Source organism: Carettochelys insculpta, chromosome 2, assembly GCF_033958435.1.
Source record: "Carettochelys insculpta isolate YL-2023 chromosome 2, ASM3395843v1, whole genome shotgun sequence".
Classification (NCBI taxonomy): Eukaryota; Metazoa; Chordata; order Testudines; family Carettochelyidae; genus Carettochelys; species Carettochelys insculpta.
In genome coordinates, this window is record NC_134138.1 from 129,363,612 (window position 1) to 129,380,897 (window position 17,286).

The 17,286-nt window shown below is 46.0% G+C and overlaps 1 protein-coding gene across 2 annotated transcripts in view; it reads left to right on the plus strand.

Moving 5' to 3' along the window:
• SLC22A23 (solute carrier family 22 member 23) overlaps nucleotides 1-14,538 on the plus strand; it is a 192,331-nt gene extending 177,793 nt beyond the window's left edge. For both annotated transcript variants that reach the window (XM_074987739.1, XM_074987738.1), the window contains 2 exons: nucleotides 241-364; nucleotides 10,194-14,538. In XM_074987739.1, coding sequence (XP_074843840.1) covers nucleotides 241-364; nucleotides 10,194-10,551 — 482 coding nt within the window. In that variant the 3' untranslated portion in view covers nucleotides 10,552-14,538. The remainder of the gene's footprint in view (nucleotides 1-240; nucleotides 365-10,193) is intronic.
• Nucleotides 14,539-17,286: the final 2,748 nt, after the last annotated feature.

Here is a 17,286-nt window from a genome sequence, read left to right on the forward strand (position 1 = left end):
AGACATTTCTTGAGCTTATCTCCTTGGAGATGGCTATTGATAACGAAATTGGAAATTGTCTGATGTGTGTAGTTGGTACATTACTTATTAAATATTGATTTAAATAAATGCAGGGGAAGGAGATGCAAAATTGCATCTAAAGCTAAAGGCTGACTTAATATGGTATTCTTGTTTCATTTTGGGGGACCATATGCTGATATTGATGAGCTCAGTTTCTATGTCTGTGGATGTGTCTAACAGGTATGAGTGACAGTGTCAAGGACAAATTCTCTACTGCATTTTCCATTGTGGGTATGTTTTCTTCGCATGCTGTTGGAAGTCTTAGTGTTTTCTTCTGTGCAGAAATCACACCAACAGTAATAAGGTAAGACATCCAGACTTTCTACTTTGGGATGGGGAACCAGTTCAGAAGTCCTCACTTTATTAATATTGTGTAATGCGTATTTTATGCAAGGTGAAATCTCTAATAATCTGATGCTGTCCAGAGTACTCTGGGCTGTTCTGTAGTTTGAGCAGTGTCTTGGTGCTACTTTGCATATAAATAGAGATTTGTTGAAATAGTGTCAGTTGTTTCAGACAGTTTCACCCTTTCTCCATTCCTTATGATTCAATCGTTTAATTAACAACCTGAGCGATGGAGTAAAGAGTGCTCATAAAATTTCCATCTGATTCCAAGATGAGAAGAGTTGCAAACACTTTGGTGAACAGGATAGAAATTCAAAAATGTCTTGATAAATTGGAGAACTAGTCTGAAATCCAGAAGAGAAGTGCAAAATCAATACTACTGCCAGTAGCAGTGCAGAAAAGAATCTGGGGCTTCACCAGTCCTACGAGGGTGGGAAAGGAAGTAATCATCTCCATTTTCAACAAGGAAGATTTAGATTAGATATTAGGAATTCCTTTCTAACTATAGGGGTCATTAAGTACTGGAATGGATTGCTAAAGGCAGCTGTGGAATCTCCAGCATTGGAGGTTTTGGGAACAAATTAGACAAACAACCAGATATAGACATATCTAATCCGGACTCAGCATCAGGGGTTTGACTAGACAACCTCTTGAAGTGAATTCCTGATTCTTTAATTATCAACAATACTGTTTTTCATTAAGAATCATTTGTGGCATTGTAGCTGTAATTTGGTTTGCTCCCCAGATCTTCCACTGTGTAGTACAGGGGACAGCAACCTTTCCAAGGCAGAGTGCCAAAATTTGACCTTTTGACCTCTGTGTATGGTTGGAGTGCTGGTGATGCTTTTTGAAGTCACTTAATATTCCTACTTAAAACAGCTTCATTAATAAATAAATAAAGATACAGAGTTTTACCAGTTAGGTGGTAGTTGGTTGAATTAGCTGGTCGTTTTGTTAATCCACAGGTGGCATGGCTGTGAGCAAGCTGGGCTGAGCTCGCACCTCGCGTGCCGATGAAAAATGGCTCACATGCTGCTCTTGGCACCCATGCCGGGGGTTGCTGACCCCTGGAGTCGTGCTTCAGTTCTCTTGCAGGCTGTTAAATGGTTGTGTGCACACTAAAAAGTTAAGTCTGTGTCTACATTCTTTGCTGAACCAGGGCTGATGATAATTCCATCATGCTGCCATCTCTTGGTTTAATAAGAAGTGCCTCTCGATATTCCCATGGGTTTGTGAAAGTAGTGAACTCATGCATGCACACCAAACTCTACTTTTCCCCAGGGTGCTTCCCCCTGTCTGAGCCCCTGCCCAATGCTGTTTCGTCCCCTTACACCTTACCTCTACTCCGCTTCCTCCTCCCCCCACTTCACGTCTTCCCACTCCCCTCCCTCATGGCCCCACCTTCTCTCCACCTCTTCTTATACCCTCTCCTCCCCCACCTGATGCCCCTGTTTGCTGGTCTCATCCTTCCCCACGTCCCTCTTGAGCTGCTGCACAGCTGTGGCAGGTGGGTGCTGAGCACCCACTCTTTTTTTTTTTATAGGAGTATTCCAGCCCCAGACCACCTGCACATACACTACCTGTGCAGCTCATGTCTGCACTCAGACCTTTGAGAGAGAAGCTTTTCTGGCCCTGTGTGGCTGTTCTAGACAGGGGAATGGGCAAAAGCAGCCCCACTTCCCTGCAGTGACTGCTGCAGACAAAAACCACCCCAGAGGTGTTGTCCAAGGAACTGGACTTCTCAAAGTGTGTCATTTACCTCTGCATGCATCCCCCTCTCCTCTAGCACCAAGGGCAGCATTACACCTTTCAGAGGCAAGTTAGTGAGTGGTCTGCCCTTTCCCCACACCTCCCCAACACAGGCCTGTCTTAAAGGATGCAAATATTTGCCCCTAAATATGGCCTTTGGTATCTTAGATAATAGTGAGACTGGGTCTCTTCTGGGAAGATTTCCAGCCATGTCTTTGGTGTATCAGTTTTCCCCTGTAGGTATTCTGTTCTTACAACAGCATAACCCATGCACTGTCCATAGGGTGCATTTGTATTTGACATAAATGCCAAATGATGTAGATGCAGAAGTCCCATTTGAATTTCAGTTGGATGTAGGTGCTTTAAAAAGGGAAGGCTGGGCAGAGACTGAGAAATCTTTCCAAAGAGAACTGTTCTTACAGTATTTTTACAAAAATATGTAGTAAAACTCTGTCATTTGTGTAGCAAAGGTCACTTTCCTTTTTTTTTTTTTTTCAATTCAGTGGGGAGTTTTTTCAGCTGTGTGGCTTGAGGTACATATTTAACAAATAGCATCACTTTGGCAGAGGAAGCTAGTGGTGACAGAGAAGAGAGTGTAAGCCAGTCTGAATCATTACTAGCTTTTGCTTGCTAAGCAAAACTCACCTTTTTGTTTACCCACATAACTATGAAAGGGTTATTTTAGGACATGAGTCCAGTAAGTTGTGTTCTGTAGTTAGGCTTCCCTAAGATGCAGATGAAATCATTTTGAAATGTACGATTTTTTTCTCACTTTTCTCACAAGTGATAATTAGATAATCTTTTTCTGCTTTATCCATGAATTAAGGAATGTAAAGGGACAGACCCACAGGTAATCAAGCCCGGTTGAGGGGATTATGGTTTTCAGGCACTGTGGCTGGTTTTTTAATTCTCTACTGAGTTTTTTCAATAGATTTTTCTCTTTTCTTTCTTTAATTCTTTTCCTTTATGTGAAAAAACTAAACAGAGAGAGAACCAACCAATTGAGTGACTGGGTAGGAGAAACAGCCAAATGCTGTCACACACACACAGCCAAAAATGTCATTTTTTTTCTCTGATCCCACACTAAAGGCTCTTACGCAAACGAAGCAGTTGTGGGAGAAGTCGGGGATGGTGAACCTGTGGGCTGTCTCAGGGCCCAGGCGTTCCTTGATCCGGCCTACAGCAGGGCGAGCAGCACTCTTGATGCAGCTCCTCAGCAAGTCTCTGTGTCTCAGCACTCCCAGTGAGGCTGGAGCTCAAGGGCCGGCTCCCTGGTGAGGGGATAAACGGGGCTGGATTATGAAAGGGGATATAGCTGCTGGATCTCAGGGCAAAGGCGTGCCCCCTTATCCGGGGGCCCTGGGATGTAGCCACTAAAGCCCCGGCATGCTGTGTTCCTGGCTGTCTCGGCCTGGTGGCAGCAGGACCGGTGCAGCTCCATGCCCTGCTGCTCCTTCTCCCACCTCAGGGGCTGCAGTCGCATGCATTGCTGATTGCAGAGAAGCTCTCTGTCCCTGCGCTCACCTGCAGGCATGGGTGGCAGGTGTAAGAAGCAGAGGACGGCAGTGCTTTCCCAAGCTGCCTGGCTGGCCCCCTCCACACTGCCCCCAAACCCTTCCCCGCCTCAGTGCGGCTCCTCCAGTCTCCTGAGACTGCCAGGGCTGGGGCTGTGCGCTGCCAGCCCTCCTTGTCCTCCTGGGGGTGGGGCTGGGAGCGTCAGGGAGCGGGTCGCTGGTGGAAGGGTTGGGGCATCCACAGCCCTAGTTTCACTCACTGCCTCTGCCTGCAGGCTTTTTGCCCTGCCACTCCCACTGCCTGGGAACCATGGGAGGGAAGGGTTGCAATGGGTGTGTCGGGGGGGGTTTGGCTGCCAGCACAGGGTGGCGTAGAACCACCCATTCCTCCCCCACCCCTCCCAAACAGGAGCTGAGCCAAGTAAGTGCCCCAATCCCCTTCCCCCTTCCATACCCTCCCTCCCCTTAAACCCTCCCCCTGCTCCGGCATCCTCTCTCCTGTGTGTGACAGTCAGACACTGGCACTTAATAATTGTTCTGGTCTGTCCATGTCGTCTGAGGCATCTGGCATCCGCCACAGTCAGAAGACAGGATGCGGGACGGGCTCTTGCTCTGAGCCAGTAGGGCCGTTCTTCTGCTCTTAACACCTTTCAGAGAGAAGTGGCATTGCGAAGCTTATGATGTGCCTGGGCTCTGGTGTCATGAAATAGGCATCTGGCTCTTTCTCCCTCATGCCCTTTGTAGGGAATTGTCCGTATGAAATGCCACTCATCGTGCATTGCAATTTGGCAGAGCCTCTCATTTTCAGGACATGAGCATCAGTTGAGCAAAGGTCTAGTCAGTGTCTTTTGGGAGGCCATAGTAAGGGAACTGGGGAAGTCACTGGGTTTTTCAGGCTTACTCTTCACTCATATTTTGCTTGTGTGGAAAAACAGTGCAGTAATCCCTCAAAATGTGCGATTTCGAATTGCGCTTTAACTCACATAAATGCAAGTTAAGTGCAACTCAAAATTCTGCTCCCCCAGCCCTGGCTCAACCCCCCAGGCTCTGCACAGCCCCGGTTCAACACCTCCCCCCACAGCCCCAGTTCAACATCGCCCACCCTGCAGAGCCCCAGTTCACCCCCCATCCTGCACAGCTTCAGCTCACCCCCTCCTGGGCCCAGCTCTGGCTCACCCCCCTCAGGGCTGCGTGGCCCCAGCTCAACTCCACCCCTGCCCCCCTGCAGCCCTAACCCACCTCAGGCTTAACCCCCCTGCTTTCCTCCCACAGCCCCAACCCACCACCAGGCTTAACCCTCCCCACCTGCCCCCTTCACCCCCCTAGCGCCAGGACTTACTTTCAAAAGGAGCTCTGGGTGCTCCTACTGCTTCCCCAGCTGCAGAACATGTGTTCCGCTGAGGAAGAAGACTCCCCCAACTTACGCAACATTCGCGTTATGTGAGGGTGTGTGGGACGGCAGCCCTCGTGTAACCTGAGGGACCACTGTATCAATATTTAGGTGCTTACAAATAAATTAGCGCTTGTTTGATAGCTACCATGCCAGTCAGTAGCAGTTGCCAACACTTCTACACTGTTTTAATTAGCAAAAGATTGGTTTTGAATAGTCCCAACATCAGATTCCAAGAATGTATTTTCCTGCTAGAATCTACAATATATGTATTCCAGAGCATAAAGGTTCTCGGGAATAACACAAATACTTAGTGTTGCAATCCTTACTGCACTGACATCATAATGCTGGTCAGCCCCAATTTCCCACTGCTAAGCACTAGAGCATTGTTGCAGAGTTCTACATCCTTGTGCCAAGGAGTTCATTAAAAGGCTCCTTTCACACAGTGAACTAAAGCACTGAATGAAGCTGATAATCCTCCAATAAGCAGGATGACAAAGCCACTGGGTTTGTGCTACTTACCAAACAGACCAAGGTTTTAGAAAGGAGTTGATGGGGGGAGATAAGTCTGTTTTTCCTCCCTTCATGCTCTCTAAAAGATGGAGACCAGTACCTGTTGTTAGGTCCCTGGGCTAGGGGCTGGTAGTTTGCGGACTGCTTTTCCCTCCTTATTGATAGCAGCCCTGAAGAGAAAATGTGTTTGTGAGGAATAGTGCGGATTCTAGTCAGTAGCCACTGGCCACTGATGTCTGTAAGGAGGGAAAATTCCCAGTGGAGATGAGTGGAAGCTGCTGAGGTGTTAAAACCAAATAATCACCTGAGGATGCTAAGTTACAGCACTTCACACATGGAGTAAGACTGGGGCTCTACGGCACAGCTGCAATACAAATAAATGATCTTTTCAATAATTGACAGTAAAGTGGTCTGTCTGGTGATGTTAAAACTCTGTTAGACCAGGAAAATGCTAATATATGAGCAGGGAGACTCTTAAAGACTACAACTTTTGAACCAGACTCTGTCAATGTTTGCACCCTTGACAATTACGAGAGCTGTTTTACAGTCTGATAAATGGCCATTTTGTACTGCGCTCACTCTTGTTAGCTTTTGGACATGTAAGCAAAGCCTACTCTCTAGTGGTAACACCGAGAATGGAAGAAGTCAAATACAGCAGCTGCTTTCTTAAGGTCTGACATGATGCAGTACATTCTTTGGAAGATCTGATGGTGTTTATAAATGTAAATTAAGACTGAAAAAGCTATATGAGGAAGCAATTTATGAAAATGGGAGAGAGAGCTTTGATTTGTCCAAGGTGTTGTAGTGTGTCCATTTCAGATGCCCAAACCACTAAACGTAGCTGTTCCGTTGCTTCACTTACTTGTATCAGCAAAGGAAAACATCAGCTACAGTGTTTAATTGCTCACTATTTTATATTATAAAAAAGCAAAAATAAATAGTATTGAGTTTTTAGGCAGTGGCAGTTCTTCCTTATTTTGTTTCTAGTATACGTTGTGCTACTTACCAAACAGACCAATCTACAGTGAGGGAATAGCTCTCTGTCTTCACAGATACTGCTGCCTTACACACAGTGAGCATAAAATTGGGCTTCTTCCTTATTTTTCTTTGCATGCATTGAAGTTGCTCATTTAAATGCTTTTAAAATCCAGGTCAGGTTTTTTTCCTCCCCACCTTTGAGGTACAATACTGCATAGATGAGTGTTTTTCAACTGGGGGTGAGAACCCCTCATGGGATCATGAGGAGGTTCTGGAGGAGTCAGGAGGTGTCAGCCCCATGCCCCTGTGAAATTAAAATTAAACTCAATTAGCCCATCTGTTGTTAATTTCTGTGGGAAAGGGGGCGGTGCCACAGTCAGAGGCTTTCTATGTGAAAGGGTCACTAATACAACAGGTCTGAGAATGACTGACTCTGTGGGCCTGATTCCACATTGCCCTGCACCAAGTTTAGTCATGAGGAGTAAAGGGACTTTGAAGTAGCCCAGGCACATTGAAGTACCGGCGGGTGGAGCCGCAGCTACATGCAGGCCGGCACTTTGAAGTTCGCTGCTTCCAAGTTGCCGTGGGGGAGAATTAGCTTAATGAAGTGCTGCATATGCAGCGCAGCTTTTCATTAGTAGTCTCCTGACACCCTACTTACCATCCTCCCCGTTGAAGTTGGGAGCTCATGTAGACACAGCCTTTGTCTCTGAAAAATAAAAGCTAGATAGTGTATGGAGGGATTGCTTTGCTTTTGTAGCCTGGCCTGAGCAGAATATTTTTGGCATCTGTCCTGCACTTGCTGCATTCGAACAGCTAAGCTCTGGGTACTGAAAAGATCAGGGATCTGGGGATCAGCTTTTGAGCAAGATAGCTGGTGGTCAAATAAAATATAGAAGTCAAGTTTACAGTGCTGGATTAGAGTTATAATGCTGCTGTATAACCTTTATATTGGTAATAAGTGCAGCAGTGCAGATTTACTACCGAAGTCAAAGTTTTAGTTGCGTAGAAAAGGGAGGAAATTGAGCACTGGGTAGACAGGAGCCTGCTGACCCCCAGGAAAGAAGTACAGGTTGAACCTCTCTAGTCCGGCACCCTCAGGACCTGACTGGTGCCGAACAAGAGAAGTTGCTGGACCACAGGAGGTCAGCATTGTCTAGCAGCATCACCAGCACTTCCACAGCTTACTGGTCTCTTGAAAGACATTTAGGGGTAAATGACAGCTGAACAACAGCACAGAACACTGAAAGCCAGGATTGGTGACTGTAAACAAACTTTATGGGACCACGGGAAAGTTGGCCGTGGTAAGTGATTGGCCAACTAACTAAAATTATGCCAGATTAGGGATGCTGCCTGATGAGAGCGTGCTGGGTTAGAGAGGTTCAACCTATACTGTCTGTGCACCAAGCAAGCAGAATGTAAATGTACTAGGGCAGTATGCGGGTATCAGGCCTTGGACGGGTACCACAGAGTGTGTTCTACAGCGCTTTTTTGTGCTGAAATGGGCCGGTACCTTGCATGGGCATCTCAGCAGCCCCAGTGGGACCCCTGGCCAGCTGGTGGGAGACCCCACCAGCCCCGTGGCTGGGAGCCAGCTGGATGCAGAACACCACTGGTAGCTGCAGCCCCAGGCACCCAGCTAGGGCTGGAGGAACCCTGGCAGCCCCAGAGCTGGGCACCAGCCAGTGTGCAGAGCTGCTCCAGCCCCAGGGACCCCACAGTGGAGAGCTGGCTGGGGCGCAGAGCCCTGCTGGCAGCCCAAGCTGCAGGAACCCTGGCAGAGTCGGGGATGGGGGCGTGTGGGGAGCTGGCTGCATACCCGCAGAGCACAGTGGGGCCAGGGTATGGGGAAACCCACTCCTCAGGGCAGGATGAGCTCTCTCCCGCAGCCTAAGGGAGAATGCAACGTTGTTTCTGTTGTTCCTCCATCAAGGACCTGTTTGTAAGTTGAAACTAATCCTAGAACAGCTGCTAAGGGCCGTAGCAGCTGTTAGAGGGAAGTGCCCAAGGGAACCCAGCTGGGCCTGGAAGAGCCTATCTGGAGAGGCTGTAGGGCTGGGACTTTCAAACGGGCCCAAAGGGTTAGCTGTGGTCTGCAGAGCTGCTGAGCACTCAGAGCTGCACTCTCCAGATATCAAGGGCTCTGGAAGGATAAAAACGCCTGAAAGATCAGGTCCTCAGTGTCTTAAACTGGGCCCCCAAAATCAGTGTGCGCTTCCGACTGTCATCTCTCTGCACAGGCTGCAGCTGCCCCATCAGCGCCTCCCACCCATTGCAGCTCTTTCACAGCAGGCGGCTCGGTGAGGAGGAGGGGAAGGGGGCAGAACTGGGGGCTTAAAGGAAGGGGTGAAGTTGCGGGCGGGGGAGGGGAGGCACATCTGGAGATCAGCATCCCGGAGCACATTGGCAAGTCAGCACCCGTGTCTCTTTCTGCCCTAATTCCCCATCTCTAAACAAGGGTAATGATTCCCCTCCCCCCGCCCAGCTTCACCTCAGAGAGCTGCTGTGTTTTGTTTTCACAATATTTCACGCTGATGGAGCCTTCGCCTGCTGTTGTGATGGGCACCGTAAAAAAGGCTGTGAGGAATTTTAAGATTTGTCTGCAGAGCTGCCCGTTCAGTCAGTACCATCATTCTGGGCACTGAATGGGGTGGGGGCCCCATGGAAACAATACTATGTGACTGCGCAGGCACCAACACCGTTGGAGGCTCCTGGGGGGGAAAAAAGACGGTGGGTGCTGAGTAGCCACCCGCAGCCCATCATTAGCTCCCCCCCACAGCTGCCTACCTACCGGTGGGCCCTGTGGATGAGCACCTTTCCTCCCTGCCATCCCTTCCATGACCGCAATCAGCTGTTGGGTGGCATTTGGGAGGCTAGGAGGGGTGAGGGTAAGACGGGCTTGGAAGGAGAGGGCAGAACTGGGCAAGCAGAGGTCGGGTTGGGCTCTAGCTGGAGCCATGAACTTGACAAGAGCAGCTGAACAGCACATGTAGCAGTATGGCCCGCAGGCTACGTTTGGCCCACTGGGGCTATATCTGCTATATCACCTGAGTCGCGCTCCTCCATCTCGGAGCTGGAATGTCGCTTGGATTACACTTGCTTCTAATAGTTCAAGTGCTCAGGCTGAACCAGTCAGCCAGCATCAGTTTAGTGACAGTGTGGGCTGCTCTGAAGTGGTTCAAGCTGATGCAATTCCAGGGGTCCCCCTACTGCTGTCCCACAGTGCTTAGGAAGCCTTTCGGTATCTGCTGGAATCCATCAGCTGCGGATTGCAACTCAGGTGCTTGGAGCTCGCGGCAGGGGAGATGGTTTAGGACAGCTCTGGGGTGAACATGCGCCGAAGGAGCAACAGCGCAAACATGAGCATGGACACACTGAGCCATTTGCACTTCAAAAGGGGCGGTTCAGTGAGGAAAGGACCAAGTGGTGAAGGTAGGCACAGGCCTGGGGTCTTGAGAATCAGGATTTAGCTTTGCTGACCTCAGCAGCAAACTGACCTTGTTTGGCTAATGGTCTTGTGTAAATACTGCCCCACTTGTGAAGAAACTTTGACTCCAGAAAATAAACTGGCGGCGGGGGTGAGAGAGAGAAATACACAGCTGCTGTGTTCTGTGTGTGTTGAGGCTGTTTGTCTGTCTTTTTAGGGGAGGTGGACTCGGACTTGTCCTGGCCAGCGCAGGCTTTGGTATGCTGACTGCACCTATAATGGAGCTTCATAACCAGAAAGGGTACTTTCTGCACCACGTGATCTTCGCCTGCTGTACGCTCATTTGCATCATCTGTATTCTTCTCTTGCCAGAGAGCAAGAACCAAAACCTGCCTGAGAACATTCCAGATGGCGAACACTACACCAGGAAGCCCCTCCTGCCACACAAGAAAGGGGAGCAGCCCCTGCTTCTGACAAACTCTGAACTCAAGGATTACTCTGGCCTCCACGATTCGTCAGCTGTGGTCGATGGGGTGCCTGAGAATACCACCGCCAATGGGATGAAATCTATGTAACTGGGCAATTTTTTTTTTATCATCATTAATTTTTGCGGGGGAGAAGGAGCACTTTGGGTGGAGGTGTTTTGCACAGGTTTGCAGACCAGTGATGGAACAGATGGATACATGGGGAATTCAACTCTGCTGCTAAAGCCACTCACAGTAGGAATTTTCAGCTGGTGTGCAAATTACTTTTGAAAAGGTTATGGGGGAAAAATAATGCACCTGCGAATAGAACTAGCTGGAGATAACCCTTCAAAACCTTTCTTTCCTGGAATCAAATGTTTATATTTATTTTGATTATCATTTTAAAGCAGCACTTTATTCCCTTTTCCTTTCATTGATCACATGAATGAAGCCATCTTCTTTCAAGAGGTGCAGCCATTCCAAAAAAAGAAATTGTATGATGTGTTTTGTTATTGTGTTTCATGTTTTGTTAAAGGAAAGAGGTATCTCTGCTGCAGTTGAATCCAGTGAAACTTAGGCTAATGCAACATCAGTTTTGCCTGTCTAGAAAGTCAGATCCCCCAGGTTGCCTGCTCTGGTTGTACAAACAACAAAAATACCTGTTATGACTAAACTCTGACTGCATTGTATTTAGCATAAATAAGGTTTTGATCATGAGCCCATAGGTATTAAATGTTGTTTTCTAAATTAAAGTAAAGGAGATAATTATTTAATGTCACTAAAGCAGTCAGCAAAATACTATACACACAAGCCTAGCTTTTCCATCCGAGATCAGCCTTTTTCATTTTACACATCACATTCAGCTCTTGGAGAGTTCCTTCTGGTGACTGTTAATAGTAATGATACAAACGACTTCAGTGAGTTGACCAACAGTGGTAAAATCACAGTTTTAAGAATAGTCCTAACAGGCAATCCAGTATCTGTATCCTAGTGTTCCAGAATATTTTTGGTCAAAGGAGACGAAGCTTAGGGGTATTCGCTGCAATCTGAAATGCTTGCTCCAAAAGGGCGTTGAGCTGAATTTCCACTAGTACAAGAGCTGTGATGTTTAAAGCCTATTCTTATTTAAATGGATAAATATTTCGGTGACTGTTAGAAGCAAAGGGTATGAATTGATTATTTGAATAAACACTGAAAATGGGGGGAAATGGCAGTTTAAAATGTTACTTAAGTAGAGGTCAAGGGGGGGCACTCCCTATGAAATGAATTATCTTTAAAAATACATTTTTAAAACCTCCTGTCCAGGCCAGAATTGTGCTTACTATATATAATTGCTGTCTCCTGTTTTCTATTTCTGTCTCAAGAATTTACAATGAATTGCCACTTTAATTCCAACAAAAAATGGGCTCTTGTACACCCTCCCTTTAAAAAAAATACTAAGGGATCACTTGTTTGACTAAAGTAAATTAAAATGCCTCTGCTTAGTAAAGTAAGAAGCAAATTGTTTCATTTGTTGTCCAGATGAACACCTGATAATAGCCAGTTGACAACCTCCTTCTAGTCCCCAGTCAGCATCAGAGTTACACTGGCTGTCAGATTTCAATTTTGTTGTGTGGTCTAGTTAACGCAAGGACATGCTGAGATTAAAACTTTTTTACGTTATCGCGAGCAGTCCCTTGCCTTTTCCACCATTGCCTGTTCCACACAAATGCCACACGTTTATGATTTGCCCAGTGATGCAGCCATTTAAATGAATAGAGCAGTGGAACGTATAGTGTTGTAGTGAACATCCATACGATTGCCACTTTGATGAACATCTTGCATTCATAGGCATGGAAAGGCTAATCGGCAAATTCCTCCTCCTCCTCCTCCCTACCCCTTCTTTGCTCTCTATATTGTCTGTTAAACACTGTACCTACTGCTTACATCCTTCATTAGGCTGCCTTTGTCCGCTTGTGAGCCACATGAAATCAGCAAGTCCGTGGGCAGTGGGACATGGGCAGCACAATCTCAGACGCTGATGAGTGGATGAGCAGGCCTGGAGAAGTGACAGTTTGTCGTGGTTGGAAAATCAATGTTGTCTTAAAGCTGCTGACTTTTGTGCAGAGGATGTGGACATTTGGGCTCTGTTGAGCGTAAGAAACACTGGACCAGTCAATGATCATTTTGCCTGGAGTTACACTACTGTTTTCATGTTAATTAAACTTGCTGTGACAGCAACAATGTTCTTACAATCTCTACTTTCTGTACGGTTTGCAGGTGGCCACCTGTCCTCTGTTTTGTTCTGCATTCTGATTTTTGCAGTCTGCATTCACCTCGAAAATAAGGCCTTTCAGTTTGTGCAGTATTCACGTGCCAAATTTGTGCAATACCTTTTGCCTTTTCTATGACGCTTGTTACAAGCTACATATCAGGAAAAGTGGATTTATACATCAATATCTAGGAAGTAAAACAAATAATAAGCGAGGGAGGGGGGGCCTTGAAACATGAGAGCAATAGATTGTTTAGAGAGTAGAGGATTGTTTGAAATTGGGCATGCACACAGGCTGAGAGCTGTTACGTAGCACCTTGCAATCCATATACCATAGAAAGGCTTTTTAGTTCATGGCCTTCATGCAGCTATACTCAGACTACAGTACAAATCGTGTAGATCTTCTTCACAAGCCTATCAGATTGCATTTAGCACTGTTATGGTCCTGGCGTGTCATCGCTGTTGTCCACAGTGCTTTATAGTTTCCTATTCTGGTGTTTCCTCTTGCATTACAAACAGGCCCAGCAAAGAGAACTGTTTAAACATATCAGTCTATTTATATAACAAATAAATACATTAGGTGACAGGAGCACTTGGCAATGTTTTTCCACCTTAGTTTTCGTGCAACTAACTTGATATTTTGTTTTTTAATTTGCCTGAGATGAGGCATTTGGTAGTAGTCCTTTGAAACAAGGCTCAGTCATGGCAAAAACACAAATTAATATTTTCATCTCAGTACCTGTTACAACTCATTTGAGAAAATGAAAGGCTGTTTTGTAAAACGATACTGGCCGTCAGCTTTTGTTGAGTGTATCTGAGGAGAGAAAGACAGGCACTAAATGATACAGAAGGGGAGGCTACGAATTCACATCAGTTGCTTCATGTATTCTGACCGGTTCTCTGTACAAATGAGTACTCTGGTTGTTCCGTAACAACTGTCTGTCAAGCCATAGGCTTCTGTCATGGTTCTCCGCAGTTAACGCAGAGAAAACATTTTTGTCAGATGACTGCTGTTTCCAGTCAGCATAACAAGGGAAGCATTCGAAACTGTGCTGTCCATTTAGGCCCTTTTACCTCCATGAGCCTTCAGTTATTCTAGCCCACTGGGGGCGGGGGTTAGTTACCATTTAAGGGCTGGTATTTGTTTTTGTCTTTAGAACTTTGAAACAATGTGAAAATGGCATTACACTTCATCACTTTAAGGGGTATTTTTTTCAGTAATGTATCTGTTGCCAAAAACACTGGAAATAGATAAGACAGAGGGAAAAAGGTGTAATCTTTGCCACTTTTGGGAAGTGATGTTTGGTGGCAACTCAAAAAGGTTCTTGTTTTGGTTAAGCAGGTTTGTTCTGATTTGTTTTGCTTTAACATGGAAGTATTTTTTTTTCTTTAATGATGCCACTTCCTGGAGCCAAATGCTAACAGTCTCCAAATTGGAAGCAGAAGTGCCATTAAATGAACTCTGTGAATGTCAAGTCAAATTGCACCTGTAGTTAGCACATAAAGACAACACGTAAGTGCGGGGCGATCTCCCACACTTTAAGTTAAAAATATCCTCATTTTAACTGTATTTGTGTGAAATGTCTTCGGAAAGCAGTATAGTGTGTTTGTCTAGTGGGTGAGACTTCCCTCCCTGCCCCCCTCAGTTTCTGATGAAGTTTTATTAAAGAATCGTGTTACTGTATGTTTTGATCATGAGTAGTCTGGTGGTGCTGCTTCATAGCACAAGCTTAAATCAAGTACTGAAAACAGTCTTAAATGTCTGCATGATGTTACATCTGTTGTACCCCCTGAAAAACTTTGTATGTAAATATACAGAAATAAAAAGGTGTTGCGCCATTAGCATACTTCTTTTTGAATGTCTCTTGCCTTCAGAGCAATGAGTTGTTCATGCTGTGATTTCCAAAACAGCCCAGATGCTGAAGTGCAGTGAAATTTTAAAAAGCCCCATAATGGTACTAACCTGTCTTTTTTAAAGGATTCATGAGCTAAGAAGGCTACTTTGGCCACCAGTTGGCTTCTGAAGGTTGTGCTTCAATGAAAAGGGTATATTGCAGCTGAAGCAGCTTTGCTGCTCAACTGCAAGTTCCATTTGCAGGAAAGACACACTGTGATCTATGGGCCTGAGACTCACAAGACCGGGACTCTGTTTCTGATTTGCTGTACAAATTCAGGCAAGTGACTTTCCTCATCTACGCCTGTTTCTTCTCCCACCATTTACCTGTCTTGTCTGACTTGATTGTAAGCTCTTTGGGACAAGGGACTGTCTCTTCAATCTTTGTACTGTGCTTCTCTATACACTACCATAACTGTCCTTATACAAACAATATTTCATCTGGGTTCGAGAGTCCACATACCAAGGAGAGCCTTGAAAAGACTGTCAGACAGCACTGACTTGAGTTGGGGATGGACAAAGCATCCTTCTCCAATAGGCTATTTCTGAAATCTAGCTGTTCATAGTGAGTAATAGTTTCTGCCTTTAAAATTTTAGTCAAGTCTGAATCCAGGAGCCCAGCCTAGGTTTCTCTCTCCCGTGCAACTGAACTGGGCTAACTCATCAGCGCAAAACATTGTTTAGCTTAGTAGGCTACTAGTGCAAAGAGAGGTGCTAGGATGTCATCAAGTGGTTAGTCACAGCTGAGAAAACAGCTGGCTTTAGCAAGATGACCACATAGAGTTGGACAGATCTGGCTTGAATATCAGAGGCTTATGCTATGAGGCTTGGGGTACCTTGACTGGTAGAGCCCTGCAAATCAGCTACCTACTTTATATCCGTCATAGCTGCATTTTTGGGGATATGGATGCAGATGTGCGCTTTGTATCCCTGGGTAACTGCACTGCCAGATGTGCATAAGGCTATCCACAGATAATTTTTGCAGATAACTGCATGTGGCTCTGTTGATTGGTGGTTGCATTGTCACTTCTACTGCTGATGTATGCATGTCTTCACTTATTTTCCCAGAAGCTGGGGGATGCCGCTTTTACATCAGGAAAGCTAATTTGGTACACTACTTTAGTTCGCCAGTGCCTATATTGACAAATTCCTGCAGCATCTCATTGCTGTTTCTTTGGAGGCATCTGGCATGAAAAACAGCAACTCACCCGTACTCTGCCTAAGGCAATTAAGGTTGACACCATGTCCCAAATTGTCAGGAGTGCTCTGCCGAGTGAAATTGAGAAACGTGGTTAGATTTGGGAAATGGCTCACACATAGCAGCATGCTGCTTTTAGATAGCATTAGGGCCCTATTTTTCCCTTCTCCCACTAGGACCAGAGAAAAAGGGGCCCTTTCACATCTGTTGTGCACACTGCACGAGACCCAGGGGTCATTGCAATTTCCATACCTGTAGAAGCACAAGGAACTCTCTGCAGGACCAGGGTCACATGTTGCCCCAGAGATGGTGTCCTTCCCTCTTCAACTAGCCCAGGGAGCATCCTGCTCTATCCATGCTCAGACCTCCCTCCTGATCACTAGATGGTTGGAGGGATTAGGGAAAATACCATCTAAAGTGCAATCTCTAACCTTTCCCCAGGTGGTGCTGGCTCCATACTATACCAGTGTGCAGCAGTGTACCTCCAGTGGATAGAGCACACAACTGGGAGTCATATGGGGATCTCTTCCTGGCTCTGCCCCTGACCTGCTCTCTGACATCATGCATGTCATTTCACCTTGGTACCTTTGATGACCCTCCAACTCTTGTCTATTTGAGACACTAAGTTGTGAGGGTAAGGGCTGTACTGATGTGTGTACGTTGCCCAGGGTAATACACCCACTTGGGGCCACAAGGTGGTGCTACTATAATAGTTAAATCACATTTACCTCAACTCAGGCTAATTATGGTAATTTAACCATTAGTGTATCCTGCTCCTGAGCAGAAGTCACACGCTCTGCCAGCAAACAGCATTTGATGAACATGCTGCTTGTACTCTTTCTGTCTAAAATGCATTGCTTACAAATAGAGGGCTGATTGGTGGCCAGGAAAGGTGACCACCTACTATAGTACGTAATTAAGTTATGCCCAAGAATTAAGGGTGCTGATCTGAACTCAGACTTGTGTTAATAAAGTCACCTTAGCTCTGAATTAACACAGCTTTTGGATGCTCATAAAAGTGTAAGACTAGATGGGACCTAACAGGTCATTCAGTTCTCCCCTGCACGCAAGGCAAAACTAAGCAGAAACCAGACTATTACTGACAGGTGTTTATCATTGGAGGTTTTTATGAACAAGGAAGGTTCTACAAGCTCTCTAGGCAATGTGCTGCAGTGCTTCACCACCCTGACAGCAAGTATTTCCTAAAGCCCAACCTAAACCTACCTTGCTGCAATTTAAGCCCATTGCTTCTTGTCCAAGCATCAGATGTTAAGGAGAATAATTTTTTCACCATCCTTGTAGCAATATCTTTATGCACTTGAGACTGTTGTTTCAAGGTAAGCTGACAGCAGAGATGGTGATCCTTACCGTTAAACTCTAAGTGCTGGTAGCAGATACTATGTATTAATTACAATTTATCTATTGAAACAACTCTGAGCTGAGATTACGACGTCAGCCTCTGGGTATAGCTATTCTTTAAATTAGCTGTATTTGCTATAGCTA